Below are 21,889 nucleotides of genomic sequence, written 5' to 3'. Positions count from 1 at the left end.
CACTCCGTTAAAGTAACTTATTCTATAAATACTGTTAAAAATTAAGAATTACTAAATTGAAATAAAGTAATATAATATACAGTTTTATACAGTATATCTCCTGTTTTCGAAACTGTAAACTACAACAAACTTCCACCCTTAATATCTACCATGTTTATAGTAAAATAATTGTATATTTTCCTTTTTTAGGGATTGATTCATTTGTAGGTCACACAAATTGTAAAACCCTGATAAATGTTCAGGGAATTTCAATAAAATAATTTCCTTGAATGATAAAAGTGTTTATCCGATTCCCTTTTTCCATAACACAAACAACACCACACTCAAGACGGGGTTGGAATGATCTCTCATTGTATTTATCTGACCAATTATTTCATTTGAAGTGTATTTACAGTCCAACATGACAAACGCTCACAAGGCTTTTCATTTTCCACAAACAAAAATAAAAGATTTAGTAATTTTGGAAAGAACGGGTATGGCACATTGAGGTCCCTCATGCGGGTATGACGAAACAAAATATATAGTGTAATGCTCTGTACTCAGGCTTTGCGTGCAATTTCTCTATAAACCCTGACTGATTCTGCCATACAGTATACCAACAACAGGGTAAAACAACTTAATACGTCAGATAAGCGCCCTAAATATCTGTGAAAATGATACATGAATGAAATCCGTAGGTGATTATCCCTGCATGTAAACACATTCAGACAGACAGGCCCGGTGAACCCTCTACGGGGAACTCATGGAACTGAGACAACAGGAAGTTATAAAAACGCCAGGCTCAAAAGCTATTGCTTCAACTTTACCATAGAAAAGTCAGTATTGTACATGGATAGCTGAGGGTTGGAAAATATTTGATCGTGTTAAAGACAAGCTTATTTTTGCAATAATGATAATGAAGATAGGTTCACAAGAGCATTGTGAGTTAATAAAGAAACATACAATCTCAAAATATCACTGAATTTTTTTGCTTCGCAAATAAATATTAGCTGATTTACAAAGATTTCTATGATTTGGAAAAAATAAATAACACTAAGACAGAAGTACATTTTAAGATAAATAATTAAGAATGGACAATGAATTAAATCTTACATCTAGTAACCTTTGAGGGAAATGTATGCGCAGGGTCATCCGACACTGCCTAATGTACTCTGCACAGTGCCCAAAAACCACCAAAGCTGCCTTCATGTTGCTATGGAAACAAGCAGTAAGTCACATGTAAATATGAACATTATGTATCATCACAGATGGGAGGACAGTGTGTTTTCTTGAAGACAGGAATGATGAAAATGTAGACATATTGACATTTGAATTTGGGAAGTGAAATTAAAATGCTTAAAAATGTTAATATCATTGCTGAATAAGAAATGCAAATAATGGCAATTTGTCCAGCTGTGTTTTTGTATACTTACAATGCATATAATTTGGAAATGCGTTGCATAAATGTTAATACATAACCGCAGACAAATCAATAGACGGTTTCAGCGACAACAACCTAAACAAATGTGGCCTCTGCAAAGAATTAATAAATGTTCAGTAGTTTTAATTTCATTTAAAACAATTAATTTACAATAAAATGTGAATATAAAGTAATATTAATATAAATAAAATATAAATTGTTATAAATAAACACAGACAGGAAGTTAACTAAATAAAGTTGTCTAAAGAAACCGTCTTTTGATTACTCAATGCATTCAATTACATTACTAAACACTATTATTTACCAAGTAACAAAATTTCTGCTTTCAGAATTTGAAAATGAACTGACAAAAACGATGGGATAAAAAGGAATGAAATCTATCCTGACAAACTTATAGTAGATAAAATAACACAGGTATAGATACAGGTCCATTTTAAGTGCACATATGTCATATGCTCTACAAACATTTGGAAGCCAGAAAAAACTGTGGTGCATTAACACGATTAATGTGATCCACATCCTCAAACCACAAAATAAACCAATACAAACTCTATAGCACTTCAAAAGGCAGCACTTGGGTCTAAGTGAGAATCTATCTCAGGGCATTGTAGAGGGTAAAAGCAGGTAGCTGTGGAATAAAAGCAGCACAGGGTCCAGCAAAACAATCTTGTTCTCGATTTTTTGTTTAAGGGTACACAGCATTCGTCTTTGGAGCGGAGTTTAAAACATCGGACTCCTGAAATCACGTTGCCACCCCTTATGTAAGTCTTAGATGAGTCTTCCAAAGATCAGAGGTTTCAAGTTCACACATTGAAACACACTCGGCAGTTGTATTCAACTTGAATACTGGCAGGTCATCGAAGGAGATCCAAACACCGGGTTGAAAGTATAGGGTGAAGAATCCACAAACAGATTTTGAGTATCTCATCTGGAATGGCTTTCTTCTCACAGTAAGGTTTGCTGTATGCCAGTGAATCTGAATGTAGTGGTTCTTGTGAGCAGCACTCGAAATCTTTGAGAGGAATCGCTTAATTGTCTCTCCCTTCACTTGGAATACGCGTCTTGGTTTTGATAGAAAAATGGCACGTTAGACATATTCACGTTAGTTGTGTATGTACATTGTCTAAACGTCTAAAGGTGCTTGTAATGCAGTTATTAACCGTCATGAGTTATAAGCTGATACGCTTTACTTCAACTGATATTCTCCATATGCAAATAAATAGATATTAATCAGACCTAAAACAAGGAACACAAGTGATCATTATGCCCAAACAAGAAAAAAACCTGAAAAGACCATTTAAATCCAGTATTGGACATTTTGGTTTCAGTTTGTTCACTGGCAGCTCAATAGCAATAAGCCCCTTTTGTGATGAACTCTTGAAATGCTGAACTCATTGCTACTTTTACGCTGCCCATGTTGAGACAGTAGTGATGGTTTGAGAAGTGATGTCATTCAGTGGCGCCCTCTCCTTGTCCAGAGGACTTGCTGTTTTTCCTGACCTGTTTCTGAACCTGATCCAGTTCCTTCTTACGCAGTTTCTCGCGTTGTTTTTCTATTTTCTCTCTGTTTCGCCGAGTTTTTTCCGTCAGGACTTTCAGATCTTTCAGCTTTTTCTTAATCAGAGCGCGATCCTGAGAAGACTCCACACCCAGATCCTGCCAAAATAAACACCTTTACTGTACCTACTGTACCTACATGCACGGTTTGTGAAAAATACAGCGTTTTTTAACCGTAAATCGTGTATACACATTGCATTTTATCTCAAACAAACGATAACATTCGTTTTAGCCGTGTCATATGACCCCTTTAGGCAAATTAATAAAATCGCTTGATTCTATTTTAATGCTTAAACTTTATAATAAAAATACAAAATATCATTAAGGTGTACGTGGGAAATTGGCCAAAGACGTTGTTCATGTCATAATAATAAAAATGACCTGTTTCATGACAGAACTGAGAATTTGTTTCCAACTTAAATTTTATTTAGATTTTGACTTACTCTAAGTTATGTATTTGCGATCCTATATTTCACATTAATAAATACTAAAGTATATACTATCATAACTTAATATACAAAAATAACCTATCGACGCTGTCTTTCTGAAACCTTGCATCTCCATTTTTGCCATTTGTGACCCCGGATCACAAAACCAGTCTTAAGTAGCACGAGAACATTTTTAGTAAAAGCCAAAAATACATTGTGTGGGTCAAAATTATCGATTTTTCTTGTATGCCAGAAATCATTGAAATATTAAGTAAAGATTATTTTCCATATAGATATTTTGTCCATTTTCTGCTCTAAATATATGAAAACTTTATTTTTGAGAGTGGATGGCCTGCTACAGTGCCTCTGATTAACAACTTTAAAGGCAATTTTCTCAATATTTAGATTTTTATGCAACCTCAGAATCCAGAGGTTTAAACCGTTGCCTCTCCGGCATGTATTGTTCTATCATAACAAAACATATATCAATAGAAAGCTTAATTATTCAGCTTTCAGATTATGTAAAAATCTCAGTTTCGACAAATTTATCCATAAGACTGGTTTTGTTGTCCAAGGTCAGATTTTATTTTTTTTCATTATTATTAGTCACCCTTTATTTTTGTCACTGGGTTAAGAAAATATCTGAACAATAAAAGGTATTACACAGCATTCAATGTAAAAGTACAGTGTTCGTTCCATTTCCTGAAAAACACCCGATGTTTGGACACCCGATGTTTCGGAAGGACAGCGACAATATGATAACTTTATCATGGTCACTGAATTCATTTCTTCCAGAAAACAAAAACACATTTGAGCTATTCCTCATTATGTTCAAATATTTACTCTAAAGTTTGTAACAAAATTCACATTTTTTATAGACTGTTCTGAGATCAGCTCCTCACCTTAATCGCTGTGCTGTCCAGCTTCAGAAGATGCTCTCCATCCACATTCTTGGTGGCGAAAAGAGAGACATAATGTTCCAGGCTCAGACCCATGAGCCAGCAGGACACCTGTTGACATGTCCACTCCGTCACACTGCGGTTCTGCCACTGGTACTGTTTGAGAGGCTGACCTTCATCCAGAATCTGACACACACACATATATACACACAGAGTTATGACCTTCCCAATGTCATGCTGTAATCAATATTGATTAATAATTTATGTTAATTGGTAAACTACAGGTAATATATTTAGAAAAAAAAAGATCCCAGGATAATTGTTTTCATGACGAAAAAAAAAATACCATAGGAATCATCACGTACATACAAGAAACGCCAAAACTAGACCTAGTAATGTATTTTTGAGAAAAAAGAGATAGGAAGAGTCATGCTGGGACACATTAAACAGCCTCACCTCATCTTCAATCATATCCACACTCTAATAAATGCAGCATAGAAGACAAGAGAAATACTCATATGTACTTTTTAGACCAAAACATATTAGCATGCAAGTGATGTATTCGCACTGATTCAGTTAACATGATGTCACTCTTAAAGGTATTTGTAAAGAAATGTTCCAGCTACAACATGTGTGGCTATAATGTCAATTCACAACATTTTTAACCCAAAAATCATCCTTACAGGAAACCGTGTGAACAAGCCAGTAAACATAAAAGCACACAGTGTTAAAACTAAAACCACAAGTCAAACAAAATGCGTGTTGGCATGAGACAGATGCTGAAATTACATTACTAACGCATAACGCAAGGTGCTTCACTGTAGTCTAACGCCGTGTCTACACCGCTTCACGCAAATGCTGTCACGCAGCTCATCCAGTGTTGACAAAATGTTAAATTACAATATGGTTCTAACGCATCCACTGTAGACATGATGTTACGCCCATTTTCCACCGCATCATGTGTGGACAAAATAAATTGTGTTTCTAATGTCTTTTGTTGTGGCGCGTCACTGCATATTTTGTTTAAACTTAGGTACATAAAAAAATCATGGCAATGAACAGTTACAAATGCTGTCACTGAAGCTTAACCTGTATTTAACCAGAACATTCATTGAAGTACATACATAGTACAAACATCACCTCATCTGAAGACAGTGTTATTATTTGTCGACCAGACGTGTTAACATCGATTTGGCCACCACTGAGCTCAGGTGAGCTCGCACTGCTGATGCTGAGGTCATCATTTACTCCAATAACCTGAATGAGGTCAGAGAGAGAGAGAAATAGAGAGAGAATAAGTATATCTGGTTTTATCAAACGGTAAGTTCGGTCCTTGATTCTGATTGGTTGAGCCGTGTTATAAGACATGCCCAGATTTATATTGACAGACCGCATAACATAGCCTAAATATCACTTAACTTACTTTATTTTATAAAACCTTGCTACGTGTATTAATAACCATTTTATAAAAGCAATAATCCCCCATGAAGCAGTGGGTTACAGTGCATTTTATACCAGCTAAGGGGGTTTTAGGCACTCCGCTTCACGTCGTGCCACGACGCCCTTAGCTGTTATAAATTGCACTGTAACCCACAGCTTCGCAGGGCTTATTCCTTTCATATGATTGACATGTTTATCCATTCAATCCTAAATTTGCATAAATTGTTTATTGCAATTATTTATTCTTTCATTTTGATTGGTTTATTGATTATGACAAACAGTATTTCCAGCATAATTAATGGTGATTCACAGGTGCAGTAAGTCTATTACAGTTACTGACTAACTAGGACAGAGTAAGGCTGTTTATGAGCACACTCAAATGATTATCATCACGTGTCACTCAAAATCTCTCCTTTTGTGATGTGCAGGAGAAAGAAACTCATACAGGTTTAAAAAGTCAAGAGGAAGTAAATGATGACAGAACTGTCATTTTAGGGTGAACTTCTCCTTTATCACCCATAACATATACACTCCCATCTGGCATATTTATGGCTCACAGATGTTCTGCACTCTATAGTTTCTGTGGGCTGCTCTCTTTACAAAATACTTGAAGGTTCAGAAGTTAATGCCAATTTCCTCACATAAAACTTTCACTTCCTGAATTTTTTGTAACAGACACACTCATGTCCCAGTAGAGACTATCCACACAGCTCAGATGGACATGTTTACCAGTCTGTGTCCACTGTCTGTTGTCTCTAAACTGGCCTGTGAGACACTGTGAGAAGCGAATCTCAAATAAAATTTGACATATTTTTGTACTGTTCTTTGTCCTGGTTTTGGCACAGAGGGAATTATTTTAAAGCAATATTAATGCACTGTGGGCACTGGTGCATCATTTTCATTCCCACCAGTAATTTGCACAAATGTTTGAAGGGAGCGTTCACCTTCCAAATGAAAATGATTTCATTATGTACATGCCCTCTTGTCATTTCAAACCTGTATGACTTTATTTCTTTCTTTTGAAGAACACAAAATAAGATATTTTGAAGAAAGTTGTTGGGGAACAACAGTATTTGGTTACCAACATTTTTCAAAATATCTTCTTTTGTGTTCTGCAGAAGGGAAAAAAATGACAATGGCACTATCTACAGTGCACCACTGTTCATAAGACATGAAAACATTGAAAGGAAAGTTTAAATTTACATAACACTCAGCTAAATTACAAATCCATGATGTCATGATCCAGTACCAAATCATATGAATGCGAGAAGAAACAAGGCCATGAAAGAGATTTCGTTTGAATAAAAACACACAAATTGGAGATTATTGCCGTAATTTCAGTTACGTGCAGGTCAACAAAAAAACGATGTGTGCGTGTGTGCAGGTCTTCTCACCTTCCTCTTGCTCCTGTCAGGGCTGTTCTCTGCTGGTAGTTCTGTGGAGCTAAAGATAGATGACTGGTTACTGAAGCATACACAATGAATGACATGTACAGAACCTGGAAAGGGCTGAAATGGATTATACTTTCAGGATGAGAGCTGCTCTAATATCACTATATGCTATAAAGATTTAAACTTCAGTCATAACTGTTATCATATTATTGTATTATTTATGTTGTACATAGAGTCCAAACGTTTGTGAACATTTCTCAGTTTTTTTCTAATTTCATTCTTTTTTTTATAAGATAATATTCTCAGCAAAACTAATTAGCTAAATAGTATTTTCTCCCATGTTTGTTGTTCTGCTAAGATGTAGTCAGTACTGTTTAGCAGCTGTTCTGTTCGACAATTATTTTGTTGAAAATAAAAGTAAAATATGTGTTTTTTAAAGCTAAAATACACAGATTGTAATGCTTGAAGAACTCAACTGTATATTCCCGGAGGAAATAAAACTATATTTAGCTTTTCATCAGCTGAGCAATTTTCTTAAATAATCGAATAAGTAATCGATGAATCAATGAAGATTTGTTGACATGTTTTTGTGTTGCAGTCTCTGGAATTCTGTTATTTTAATATCCAGTTTAGACGATTTCATCGGACGCATGCCCTGGCCCGAAGTTAACTTCCAGTCTGTGTTTGGTTATAACAAATCAATTTATTTTATATTTAATTTATATCAATATCTTATAGAGGTTGCCACTGAAACTGTCAATAGTATCAAGCAAATATGTGTGTGGTGATATATTTACCTTTTACCAGAAAATTCTTTGGGATCCTGATCTTTCCCTTTACTTTTCCTCAGTGAAGACCTGGGAGCATAATTCAAAGGCACGTTAACATTGACAACATTTTTTTGAGTAATATTGGATGGTTTCTTCTGTTCTTCTGATGGTTTCAAAGAGCACAATACATTTGGATAATATTAATGCATACAGCAGCCTGCAACAATGAAGCCACTTATTGTATTCTGATGCCAAAGCTATGAATTAAGTCCATTACATAACCACTATCACCTTACCCGAGGTCTAGTAGTTTTTTGCTGGATTTCTCCTTTAGATTCACCGAAGACGTGAAAACTGTACAAACATCAGGATTCACAGTTTATATAACAATACAACTAATTGATTTGTCATTACTGTGTCTCTCTGATCATTAGCATAATTCATTAGCCTTGTAATTTAGCCCTAATCATGCAGCATTTGATACATTTACCTTCATTATTAGGTCCCTGCTGAGGCTGTGGGTACATGAGAGGGACCTCTACGGCACCAGATACTCTGGAGGTTTGATGCCCAGAGGCCTTAAGACACACAGATAGAGAGAGAGAGAGAGAGAGAGAGAGAGAGAGATTTCAATACCCAAGCTAAAATTCTCTTGTCTTTTATTTACTGACCGACCAATGAACTTTCTTTTGTTTATCTGCAGAGTTTTACAGCAGTTATTACATGTACTGTATTAATTATTACTAACAACCCTTAAGATACAATGTGAAACATGAATAAACAGATTTCTTCATTTTGTCTTATGTACTTACATACATAGGGTTGAACCAACAATTGTAATGTTAGAAATCAGATAATAACAGATACATTTTGAAATATAATTTAATATCACAACAACATAGAATATTAAAGGTCCAGTTTTAAGAAATATAGCGGCCTCTAGCTGTGAGGTTGTGAATTGCAACCAACAGCTGACTCCACCCTGTAAGCTGTTATGATTATTCATTCAACAAACACTTTCAATATTAAGAGAATTGTGATGGCCAGGATTTGTGCCACACATGATTTTTATGCCAAAAAAGATGCTTATATTTTCATCTTTGCATTGATCAATAAATGAAGACTTTCCTGTATTAGTTTGTTTTAATTTCTTTATTAGTCCAAGCAGGAAGTTTAACTGTTTTATGGGAATTCTAAAGGAGGTGAGAATGTATAAGAGGGGATATAGGAAAATGTAATGTCCTGATTAACGTGTTTTTTGTTAATATAATTATTTTTGCATTAACTAAAGTTTATCCATGGCTCTAAATTTAGTTAAATGTTACATGTTCATTTGTGGGTTTGTGTTGTTGGTGTTTTGAGAAATTGTATGGTTTTGTTTCTTTTCTTTTGTTTAAGTGGTGCTGGCCACCTCTTATAAATTCAGTGTATGTCTAATCTTTAGTGAGGAAAAGTGTCCTGGAAAGGTGGTGCTGTTGTCTGGTCCTCTGTCAATTGAGAGGATTATGCCTTGGTTTATGCCTTGGAATGCTTTCTTTTCCTGGAATTTATTCTGAATGGAAAACTACTATTATTTCTTATCACTTTTTGTTCCTCTGATGAGGCTTAATCACTACCTTTCTTGTTTTACAAGATCCAATAAAGACTGTCACAAACTGAAAACCACGTTGCCCTGTTTGTGGCTATGGACTATTTTGTTATGATTTGCTAATGCACATGGCAGATCCATCATAAGAATATTGTGTAAACATATGAACCAACCAGACGTTTATTAATGTGAGATTACGATTGTCTTTTTCTCAGCGTATCTGGCTCTTTGTTTGTCTTTTGTTTCCTCTGTGAGATTTGAGTCTTACCCTCCCTTCCAGGCTCTCTTGTCCCTCAGAAGAACTGCAGATTCTCTTTGCACCAATGGCTCCCATCAGCTCGCCTAGTTCTATCACATAAAACAGAGAATTATATAACAAAGAACAATATACACAGACTGAAAAGCACCCCAAAATACTGTAGCTAATGACAAATAATACAGTTGCTATATAGGGTGTTGCTGGGTCATTATTACACAATGACTCATATAGTTGTCTCTGCCCAACTAGGAGAAAGTAATTTACCATTGATACAATTACAAACAACAGCTTTAAAAGACCATTCTCAAATGTTCAGTACTCTATCTGATGAAAAACATAATTCTTCAACAAGATTTTGGCTGTTGGCTTGGTTCATATGTTTGAATGTCGTGTACAGTCACACACTCTTTACAGACATTTGACATGAAAAGGGCTCTTGTTGAAACAGGCTCGAGAGTTTCCAGTGAACTAAGGCCGTCCATGAGGTAACACCTCTTCATAATCTGCCTCATTCAGTCACAATGCATCCAATCAGCTTTCCTTTGCTGTCTGCTCTTATCATAGCAATCATAGCACATTCAGAATAGGAGGATTTAAAGGGCCAGTGAACCCATTAGAGCTGAGTGTGCGGGGAGAGGAGAGCAGAGCATCTGAGGTGACAGTGCTTGTTTTATGTCATTAACCGATCTCATTTAGCGTGCAACCGCAAGGTCAGAGTTCGAAGTGATGGGAGCGCAAAAATATTACAGTTACATAATGCAAATGAGAGGTTGTGTACACGCTACTGTTTGTAGGCAGAAAGTGGAAAAATGGAGTAAAGTTGCTGCTGAATTTAACACAAAATATGAAAAAAGTACAATCTAAACAAAACAGACTTTATTTGGTATCGAACTGTTCATTTTAAAATAATGATTGAAAATTTGTGCTGTCAAGTCAGATTTTGTGGGAAATGTATGTTATTTGACTTCAACCCATTGAAGGAAAAAAATTATAAAAATTATATATTTATATTATAAATTATATATATATATATATATATATATATATATATAAATTAAACGAAATAAAAATATTTTTACGTTTATTTAGTGTACAATTGGAAATACAATTTTCTGAATAAAATATAGTGGCTTTAAAACAAAAAAATTTGCATTATTATTATTATTGCTTTTATTATTATAAAAACAACAATAGCCATTATAATAATAATCCTTTTGTTCATTGGTCCCCTGTTGATTTGCTCCGGGGTGTGTCTTGTTATCTAGCTAGGTCGCAGTGTATTTAAGCCCATATGTTTCAGTTGTCTAACGTCAGTAGTTGTTGCATGTTGCCTTTTGTCTCTGTTTTTTACTGCTCTTTTTTCATTAGAATTTATACTGCATATGGATCCGCTTCTTGCCTGGTTTCTCCTCCCGTTGTTACAGAACGACTGACCACAAATATGGATCCAGCAGTTTCCCTTATCAGGATGCGTCAGGGTAAGCGCCCCCTCGAGGACCATAAAAAGGATTTTTTGGACATTGCCTTTTACACCAACCGCTAGCCTAAAGGTCGCTTGAAAAATGGCCACCAGTCCATAGGCTGCTCACAAGATGGCCGACAATCCAGAGCCAGCAGCTGAGATGGTCGCCAGCCCAGAGCCTGCTCACAAGATGGCTGCCAGTCCAGAACTCAAGTCATCATGGCTTTCACGCCAATGGTCCCAAGTCCGGTGGTCCAAGAGGCAAGTCCCCTGTCTACTATCCTTCCAGTGATGCTACAGCTCTGAGGTGTGTTTGGGTCATGTCCAAGAGTCCGTTCCTGAGCCCAGTCAGGTCCAAAAGTCAGGTCTTAAAAGCTCTGGCTCTGGTTCTTATCTTCAGCCCAACCGACTCAACCCTGACTTTAAGTTTTATTTTGTCACTTTTGTTTCCTGAATGGTCCGTTGTAGTTCTTTAGTTCATTGGTCCCCTGTCGATTTGCTACCAGGTGTGTCTTATTATCTTGTTAGATCTCAGTGTATTTAAGCCCATATGTTTCAGTTGTCTGATGTCAGTCATTGTAAACTGCATGTAGATCCGCTTTATAATTGGTTACTCTTCCCGTTATTACAAATGTACAGTCATGTGCTAAATTAAATGTAAACAACACAGAAACCCATGGATAGGTTTTTTTATATTCACATTTATCTCCACAAACCATTATATTCCATACAGTAATTCATATCTCTTCATTTTTATTTCAAACAGAGATGGCGAAGGAGATGCAAAGTTAAAAATGATATTGTCATGTTTTATTTAATTAATGTACTAGATTATAATTATGTATTTTACATTCCTTTCTATAATTAATTTCTTCACCTATAAAAAAAATTGTGACGTTCATTATATCACCACGTCCCGATGTTACTTTAACTGGAAACCATGGAAACCAGACTAATGGGCTTTGATATTTTTGCCATATTTTTCCTCCCGAGTATCTAAAACTGTCATCGTCAGTTTCTAGCACAGCTCTAAAAGAGTACAATTGAAATCTGTCGACCTAATATGTATATTATTTGTTTCTTGTCACAACAATGACGTCCATCTGGTACCTGCAAGGTGCTTCACCTATATCACTATTTATAGTTTCAATTCAAAGAAGAGACCTGCTGTTCTTGATAAAATGTGAGTGTGTGTGCATGCGACTGTCTGTATCTGTTTCGGCTTGTCCGACTGAAGACTGATGAGTTTATTTTTTCGTAATTAATAAGCTGCAGGGTAACAGTTGCAGTATGTGAGTGTATGCGAGCATGTGGTGCTCACCCCCGACAGGCACACTTCTCCTCGGACACTGCAAGGCCGCCAGTCTCTCAGTCAATTGGGCTCGGCTCTCCGCACTGTTGTTGTTATTGTTTACCTGGATGCCATTTTGTTTCATCAGCTGCATCAGCTCGGACTCCAGAGAAGCAATCTACCCAAGATTACAACACAATTATCAGATCTGTTCTATAACCCTCTCTTAAACAATTTACTAGAACACATTACAGTCTTGTGTAATTGTGACATATTTCCACAGGCGCTTCCTGATGATAAAAAACCTTGAATGATTTCCCAGTATGAGGTAGTAGCTAAGAAATACTGCGGATTTAACCTGTGGGTGCTTGTGTGTGAATAATTACCCTCACTTGAAGACTCTGTATTTCAGCTAAATGATTTCTCTCCACCTCCTCCACCTTCTTCTTCTCTGCATCCTCCCTCTGGGTGAACTCCAGCTCTCTGACAGACAGCGAGAAGAAAAATGCACATAGATTTGGAGAAAGATCGATCGCGTGTGTTTGTTCATAAATGTGAGCGATCAAGATAAGAGATGCTTTCTCTGACCTATTAGTCTCTTTTGAAGGTATTTGAGCACAAAGAGTCTCATTGTCATGCAAACAACTGAAATGAATTCATCAAACAGTGACTATTGAGAAACAGTACAATGTCATTTTCTCACTGTTATCCTGGGTCTGTCTGCCTGGACATGCGCTGTGTCTGTACGGTTAACTATGGCAATAATGCCTGAAGGGTAAACGCAATTAAAGGAAGTCAGACTCCAGAGGAAGAGAGGAGATGTGATGGGTACGACTAAAAAGATCATCACACACTCCGCTGCTCGGGTTCCAATCCATGCGGGGAAATTAAAACTGGGAGATATACTCAGTGCATATGACAGCCTTTAGTCACACAGACATGTTAAGAGGACCTCCGAGTGCATTATGGGAAATTATCTTATTTTAGTTAAATGTATTGTATTATTTAATCTTATTTTCAAATATTCTATTTTGTTTCATTATTTATTTATTATTATGCACATTTTTAAATGAAAAAATCTTTATAGACACAGAATTTGAATTGGCAAAATAATAATCACAAATAATTCCTTCAATACAAAAACATATTGATAAAAACAGCTCTTATTTAAACTGACTAGCAAATCAGTTTTCATGCAATTCATCTAGAAAACCCTGCAGATATACTGTAATATTGTGTGGGCTATAATACATTCATTCTTTTCAGGCTGTGGGTTAAAAATGTGAAAATTCTTCGTAGAAAATACATAAACACACTATGTTTATGTTTTATGTGGCAGTTTGAGCCCATAAACACAGTTTCTTTAAAATCTCAGAAGCTCTTTTGCTGTCATTTATGGTAATCAGTACATTTGTGGGCTTTTGCTGCAAACTGGCAACCGCATAATGAAGATGCGCTCATCTTCTCTATTCAGGCCTCTGTTGATATTGAAATCATCTGAAATATAATTAGTACGCTTCAGGACTCATATTTATAGGATACTGTACTTTTCATTGATCTCAGTGGACGTGTAATGTACCTCTGCTGGAAGTCTTTAATGAGTTTTTTGGCCTTGTTGTATTTCTTCTCCAGAGCCTGATACTGACTCTGGGCTTCCTTCAGATGTTCATTGACCGTATGGCACAGCGTCTGAGCCTCGATCCAATAGCTCTCCAGTTTCAGCATCCTCTCCTTGTTATCCTCGATGCTTTGCTTCAGCTGTGTCTTCTCTCTCTCCCATCGTGCTTTTTCTTTATCCACTGCAGCTAGCTTCAAAGAGAGAAGACACAAAAAAATATGAAAATAAAACTATGAAATTAATTTCTGCTCCATGAGTCTGTTCAATGATTATTCGCGATTAATCACATTCAGAATAAAAGTTTGTGTTTACATAATATATCTATAGCCTAAACACATATGTGGATATGGCTAAAAATATATAAAAATGAATATTTAAATGATACATAAATATTAATATATACATGCAAATATTTTCTAAATATCTAAATGTGTCTACGTGTTTATAAATAAAAAATAAATAAACATGCACAGTTCACAGACACATAATGTATTATGTATTCTGGATGCGATGTATCACGGTTAAGCTTCCATTTTTATTCAGTTTCCCATCTACATTGTCAAACATTTGTCCCATCTGCAATTGAGCCAGTGTTGTTATTGTGTCAGTCTGGTTGAGTCAGTTTGATAGTGTCTCACAGTAAAAGTGTTTTTTCGCTTACACTTTTTCATCCTTGTAAAGAATTTTATATATTTATTTTTTCTCCACTGTTGAGTTTTTTTATAAACGAAACATAAAAAATCATATTGCTTCATGCATTATATTTGTGAGCCAAATTGCATTAATGAGCTTCATTAAATTTAGCTTTTATTTTGAATTTGTTCTGAATATACATTCCATCTATATACAGTACAGTGAGCCAGGACAAAACATGTTTAGTCCAAACTTGACTGCGAACAGCTTAATCGGTCTAGACTTTATCAACAGAGCCGACGACAAAATGAAGAACCCTTAAATCCAAATCCAGCAGAATCTCCCATCAGTAAAAAGCCATGCAGATCAGCTTTACATATAAATCACAATATAGCCTGAAGGAGAAAATCAGAGGATACTATAATAAGGATGGAAAATAAAAAACAAGATTTTATCAGAGCAACAAAGAAAAACAGTAAGCGTGTCATATTTGAGATATGGAACACAGCGAGCCCTGCAAATGCAGCTCTGCTCTGTTCTTCCTGCCTAACTGATGAAAACAGATTAAAAAGCCTGGCAGAGAGGGAAAATGTGCAATAGAATTACTTGTTCTGTCCCAGCAAAGCAAAGCACAAAGCACACCGCAGTTCAATATTACAAAAACACTTGAAAAGTTTGAAGTTTATGATGGCCAATGCAGACTTGTGATAATCCAAAATTACTTCTAACACGTAGTATATCGCTATTGTCCTTCTGAAACCTTGTATATCCATATTTGTGATTTTTTGTTGTTGTTGTTGTTGTTGTTGTTAATAAATCATTATTAGCCATAAATCATTATCAGTAGTCACCCTTTTTCGTCACTGGGTTTTGATAACATCTAACAAAAAAGTATTAAAAGCACAGGATTCAGACATTTAAAAAGTACAGATTTTTTTCCATTTCCTGAAAAACAGCAAATTTGGACATTCAAGGTTTTGGAAGGACAGAGACCATATACCCTTTTCTTCTAATACAATGGACAAAGAAGTTTAGGAAGCATAGTGGTTTCTTACCTTGTTCTTGAGTTTCTGGATCTCAGCTTCAGTGACAGTGTGTTTAATCTGCAGCTGCAGACAGAAAGTAACAAGAGAGATGACTGAAGGATCAAGGACACGCTTCCTCTCTAAGTGCAGTGACCAGCATGACATGACAATACTCTCTCTCTCTCTCTCTCTCTCACTCACTCACTCACTTTCTCTCCGTGCAGATCCAGTCTTAAAAGACTTAAGACAAAACAAAGATACCAGAAAAATAAAGGTAACTGAAAGTACAGTAATTTAATATTTTCTGCCCATGAACATGGTCTCTCTTCTATACAACAAGATCTACATAGAAAACATGCATGCAGAACATAGGCCAGACAGTTTGGTGGACAGGAAACCAAAGCTCTACATTTATATTTCAAAACGTCTCTATTGCTGATGAAGTCATAGCAGCATTCACCTCTCTGAACTTCTGATAGAGTTTGGTGGCATCCAATTCGGATGGCGAGATGATGTCCTCATTTTCGGGTAAATCGAAAACCTCAATAGCCACGTCTCTGTCTGTTGCCGTCTGCCCCGCCTCCTCTTCTTCATCCGTGGCGTACTCTCCTGTCTGAAAACAGACACATGGGAATAAACATCCACCCTGCATTTACTAGAACGATCAATCTGGCCCGGAGATTGTTTCTTTAAGAGGCTGGCAAATGTTAAGTCCAAGCTTTGTGTCTCCAGGAGGCAAATATTATCCAAAAGACACTTAGGACCACACATACGAATGAATGTAAAGACTCAATGCACTGTTATGAAAAAAACAATTAAAAAAAAAAAAAAAAATACATGAATACTATTTTTTCAGAATAGGTAAAACGGAGCTTCTATTTGTCCTGACTGCTCCTGGATCTGCCAAGTGATTTTAGTTGGATGGATGTGCAGACAGGTTGGTTCTGCTCGGCTGGGTCTCGTATCTGGTTGCCGTGAAGGGATTTTCCCAGGAGACCTCCTACCCCAATCAAATGATCCGCTGGGCAGGCGGCCGTATATAAACCCACAATATTTTACTGCTTTAACTTCATTTGTGTCTTGTCTGTCTCCCTCTGTTACGCTCTCTGTCCACTATTCCCACACACTATACTGTATAAATTATAAACGGTTTCAACACTAACAACATAAAAAAACTTCCGGTGGACCTCCGCAAAGAATCTTGAACCATTGAGTTGTTTTAATTCCATTTAATACAATTAATAAACAGTAAAAATATTACATTACTAAAATTACTAGCCACAAGCTAGAGCGATACCAAACACAGACCGAAAGTTAACTTTGGGCCCAGTATTTGCGTCAATGATTCATTATAGTTTACTAAACATTTTTGTCATCAACTACCAATGTAGTTTTAAACTCTACCACAAACGGTGAATTTGTCAAATTTTTACTACTTTTATAAAAGTTTGATTATGTGTTTTTGAAGCAAAAGTCCTCTTCATACCAAGAAAAGTGGACCAACATAATAAATAATGACAGTTTCAGTTGTTTTGGGGGGGTGAATTATTCAGACTAATTCCGGGAATTCGTAACAATTTTACGAGGTGTCTAATTTGTATAAATTCATATGATGTTGATCGTACAAAAATATACGATTAGTACAAAATTTAAATAATGAAGCTGCTCCCCTAATCCCACCTCTAAACCACTGGCACGTCATTGGCACAAAAGCAAATGATACTAAATCGTACAAATGAGTTCATAGAAATTCGTATGAGTTAGTCAACTCGTAAAATAGTTATGAATTGCTTAGAGATTGTGTTGAACTATCCCTTTAAATGAAAAGCACACCGACTCCAAGTCCTGAGAGTAATATTATCTCTCTTATACCCTCAAGGGAAAATTTTGCTAATTTTGGAGTGTCACATTCAACTAGTTTACGTGCCACCAACCTATTAAGGACTGCTGCACACATCTCATTAAACTAACAGCAAGGTCATAGACAGTAACCCCAGAAAGTGTTTGCGCACTTAATCCACACGTTAAAACCTAAGTCGCAACAAGATCACACCAGGTGGCATTTACTTAAATGCTAAAAAATGGACAATGCATCATACTGTTTCAAACATATTTAGCCCATTACAGGTTTGATTTTGGTTTTATTCATATTTTGAATTAGCTTTTTTTATGTTAAATTTAGTTAAAGTTTTCGCAATTTGGTCTATGCTTTTGTCATTTTATAATTTAAGATTTGTTTATTTTTTACGTCGCTATATAAGATTAATTAATTTTTGAATATAATTATAATTTTATACAGTAACCCCTGAAAGTATTTGCGCACTTAATCCACACTTTCAAACCTAAAACGCAACAAAATATCACAAAGTGGCTTTTACTTAAATGCAAAAAATAGACGATCCATCTTACTATTCAAAACATATTTATAAAACATTTTGTTTATTATTATAATTTAAGTGTTTAAGTTTGTTTTAGAGGCAACATTTCAATTTTTATTCAGTTTAAGTTTTTCCAACAATTTTTAGGTCAATATTTTATTTGATTACAATGAACAGAAACGTTTTCATAGTTTTGAATTTAGTAAACTAAAATAACCTTGATTCAAAATACCCATATATTCTTCTGATTAATGTGCTAGAATAAATATTCTGGGGGCCACTGGTGCCATTTCCTATTCTAAAAACAAAAAGACCACTAACCTTTCCAAATTCTTAGATATCCTCATAGTCTGTAGGTCCTAAAGGGATCTGCTGCTTTTAGGGACATTTACTGCTCGCAGGCATTCTGTCATTTTTTTGCTAGCTTCTAGTACACGATTCTGCCTCAGCAAACACACCACCCATTTTTTAGTGAGGCTCCTCTTGCATCACAGATATGCCACATTCTGTCACACATGCAGGCTGACGTAAAAGCACACATCGCATTTTTAACCTCACAAATACCCACCCACACACACACACATGTCTTCACGGGGACTGCTACATTCATTTCAATTCGTTCTCCGCAGTCTGTCTGTTGGGAGAAGCTGCCTGTGCCAGAATTATAAAACAGTGCTGATTATACAGACTTTTCAAGACCACAGTCAGTATAAAAGCCAGCCGATGCACAATATTACAGGAGGAACAAATAAAAGCATTGGATTTAAAGAACACAGATCAGAATTCAAACAAACACACCTTACATTTATAATGTGAAATTTTGATCCAACAACAACAAATCTGAAAGGGAAATCGATGCATTACATGCATAAAGCCTTTGCTCAAAACGCTCATTTCGATTCTCGCTGACAAATAATAATAGGCATTAAAAATTCATTCTTGCATTCGCACGTACGAGACTTGCATCATTCTGCAGAGCCCGTAATGCTAAATCGCCCGTACCCTGGAAATCATACAGTAGAAATAGCTTTGCATGGACTACCGATGCTATTATCTTTGAATCATTGCAAGTGACTAATTTAATGTTTCCTTCAGACACCCATCGAAGGTTTAATGTAGAATCCCACAATCGTGACAACCTCCCTGCATTATGGAAATGCACCACCATGCAGCCGTCCAAAACAAATCAATGTTGCTTACACAGATATTAAAACACTTGTGATCTGCTCATAAAAAAAGTGAATAATAACTGTTCAATAACTGTTCAAGGACGTCTTGAGGTATGGTTACATGTTTGATAATATATTTGAGCCTGCCCCAGCTGGTCATTGATGACTGGTAAACATGTTCGGTCAGGTTGTAACATGTTTAGACAAGCTGTGATGTGAATTTGAGTCCTCGGCTGTCCTCACCTCATCATCATCAGCATCGTACTGAGCATACTGCTGCTCCATCATCTCTCTCTGACGTTTCTCCTGCTCCAGAGTCTGACTGATGAGCTGAGCCACCTCGCTCTGCTGTCCCGGTCGCTCTCGGCCAATCACGAACCTGCAAAGACATAGCAACTGCCAATCAGAGGGGAGGGGCATACCGATGGAAAAATAGCAAACGTTATCAAGTTATCAGAGTTATTGATTTTAAATGGAGATTGAGAAGAGAATATATTTTGAATTTATGAGACAAAATTCTGACGTCAAAAAAATCTGCCGGTACTTAAAGTGATAGTTCACCCAAAAGAACTCACCCTCTTGTCACTTCAAACATCCATGACTTTAATTTTTCTGCGGAACACAAAAGAAGATATTTTGAAGAATGTTGGTAACCTGCACCCATTGACTCGCACTGGTTTTGTGCCAATACAACAGACGTGAATGGGTACAATGGGTTCAGTTACAAACATTCTTCAAAATACCTTATTTTTTGTTCTGCAGAAGACAGAAAGTCATACAGGATCGAAATGACAAAAGGGTAATTAAATGATGAAAGAACTTTCATTTTTGGGTAAACTATCCCTTTAAGATTTGTTTACTTTAAACACAAACTTAATTCTTATATATAAAACAAGACTTAAGATCTTAGGTCACTTTACTTGTCATATAAACGTATCTTGATTTTAGATTTATTTTATTTATGTTCATAGACAACAAGACAAAAAATGCTTAGTAAGATATTCAGTTTTGCACTTTAAATGAGATGTTTCATTTAAATGAAATAAAAAAATAAAATGATAAAAAAATCAAGCAATAACGTTCTATTTCATCCTACTGAAAAATGGTGTCTGTAATTGTATCTTTTATCATTTGGCCAGTATTACAAAACCATGGTTGGAGACATCTGTGTGATAAATGACTGACAGTAAATACTAAAATGGTGCAACATTAACTAAAAAAATAAAAATGATCAAGAAATACAATTTACTGCTAGATCACCTCAAACATTATTTTAATGGCTGCTTTAAGAGTTGTGTTGCTATTAGTTCATATTGGCTAGAACTGAAGCCATTGAGCACTGTATATGCTGGCACACTCCAAAGTTAACAAAACCAAAAACATATCGATGGGTAAAAAATAATAATTATGAATAACAATTAAATATTTTACTCTCCTAGTTGTCCTGTTTTAAACTCATTCAAGTGTTGAACCCGAAGTTGACTTGTTGGACCGCTCAAACAGAGCGGAAAAGGTATTTTACACATATCACACATATAAAAACAACAATAACGTTATTCTGTGCTATTTTCATCAAATTTTACATAACACAACCCATCAACAGCAGAAGCAGCGGGGAAGCGTTCGGCAGGGAGTCCTAATCTCTCTGCATTAGAAAAGGCAAGAGCCTAAATTTGATCTACATCCAATGCAACAACTGGGTCAATAACCTACGATGCGGAGCATCTATGCTTCTTCTGCAACGCAGCTGACCTGGAAACAGTTCTAGCTTCCAACTCGACACCACACGCAGAGTCCCAACTGCTCCCAGACGAGCCTCCCTTATTGGCGACGCGGCGAGGGTAACTATTAATATTCGCATACATCTGGGGTGACAGGATGCGTTTCAGGATATATGTATCACCTCTCCCGGCGAGGAGGCGTTCCTGTCAAACCTGCTAAAACCCCCAGAATCTGACACTGAATCAAAACAGCCATGAATCACTAGAATAGAGAGTCAATCTCAATAGATTTATTGGTGTTCACTGGAGCACATAGAGTTTAAGACCTGAAATGATTTCTACAAGTTAAAAATAGCACAAATGCAGAATCTGGGCCACACTTACTTCTCAGTGAGAACGGAGGAGAGGAAGAGGAACTAAGATAAAGAGGATCTTAAATAAAAATACACCTGCGTTTTAATCTGTTTTAGTATCTTAAATTGCCACCAACCATTCACTGTTTTACTGACTAAACCAATGTTTCAATGATGCACACTATATACATTATATCATATACATCACATTATATCAAAACTGAAAAGCGCTTTTATTAATGTCAAAAAACCTGTGGTTGGTTGTTTTGGATGGACCTATGACGCTAGACTATATTTTTGGAAACCTTTATGCCTCTAAATAAACCCATTTCAGCACAGACTCCGTCAGCAAACACCTGTGATGCAGTCCGCTTAGCCATGTCAATAAGCTCCGTCTCTGTTAAAAAAGTCAATTCTTCATGAAAAATATTAAATGAACATAAAAGAGATCCTAACTCTAGACAGCCATTTGCACATTAAAGCATCT

General features: G+C 36.1%; 1 protein-coding gene across 5 annotated transcripts in view; it reads right to left on the bottom strand.

Annotated features, from left to right (window-relative positions):
- Positions 1 to 334: 334 nt before the first annotated feature.
- Positions 335 to 21,889, bottom strand: part of ppp1r9a (protein phosphatase 1, regulatory subunit 9A) — a 43,260-nt gene continuing 21,705 nt past the window's right edge. For 4 of the 5 annotated variants that reach the window (XM_056740952.1, XM_056740954.1, XM_056740953.1 and 1 more), the window contains 15 exons: positions 19,572 to 19,707; positions 16,242 to 16,394; positions 15,812 to 15,865; positions 14,085 to 14,314; positions 12,892 to 12,988; positions 12,536 to 12,683; positions 9,762 to 9,841; positions 8,396 to 8,483; positions 8,202 to 8,259; positions 7,933 to 7,992; positions 7,139 to 7,187; positions 5,445 to 5,561; positions 4,761 to 4,784; positions 4,308 to 4,490; positions 335 to 3,076 (listed from right to left, as the gene is read on the bottom strand). In XM_056740952.1, coding sequence (XP_056596930.1) covers positions 2,870 to 3,076; positions 4,308 to 4,490; positions 4,761 to 4,784; positions 5,445 to 5,561; positions 7,139 to 7,187; positions 7,933 to 7,992; positions 8,202 to 8,259; positions 8,396 to 8,483; positions 9,762 to 9,841; positions 12,536 to 12,683; positions 12,892 to 12,988; positions 14,085 to 14,314; positions 15,812 to 15,865; positions 16,242 to 16,394; positions 19,572 to 19,707 — 1,684 coding nt within the window. In that variant the 3' untranslated portion in view covers positions 335 to 2,869. The remainder of the gene's footprint in view (positions 3,077 to 4,307; positions 4,491 to 4,760; positions 4,785 to 5,444; positions 5,562 to 7,138; positions 7,188 to 7,932; positions 7,993 to 8,201; positions 8,260 to 8,395; positions 8,484 to 9,761; positions 9,842 to 12,535; positions 12,684 to 12,891; positions 12,989 to 14,084; positions 14,315 to 15,811; positions 15,866 to 16,241; positions 16,395 to 19,571; positions 19,708 to 21,889) is intronic. The other variant, XM_056740955.1, reaches the window with a different exon arrangement.

The sequence above is a fragment of the Triplophysa dalaica genome, chromosome 25, assembly GCF_015846415.1.
Source record: "Triplophysa dalaica isolate WHDGS20190420 chromosome 25, ASM1584641v1, whole genome shotgun sequence".
NCBI classification, from domain to species: Eukaryota; Metazoa; Chordata; class Actinopteri; order Cypriniformes; family Nemacheilidae; genus Triplophysa; species Triplophysa dalaica.
The sequence above is the reverse complement of the archived record's forward strand: the minus strand, read 5'-3'. Positions and strand labels throughout refer to the sequence as shown.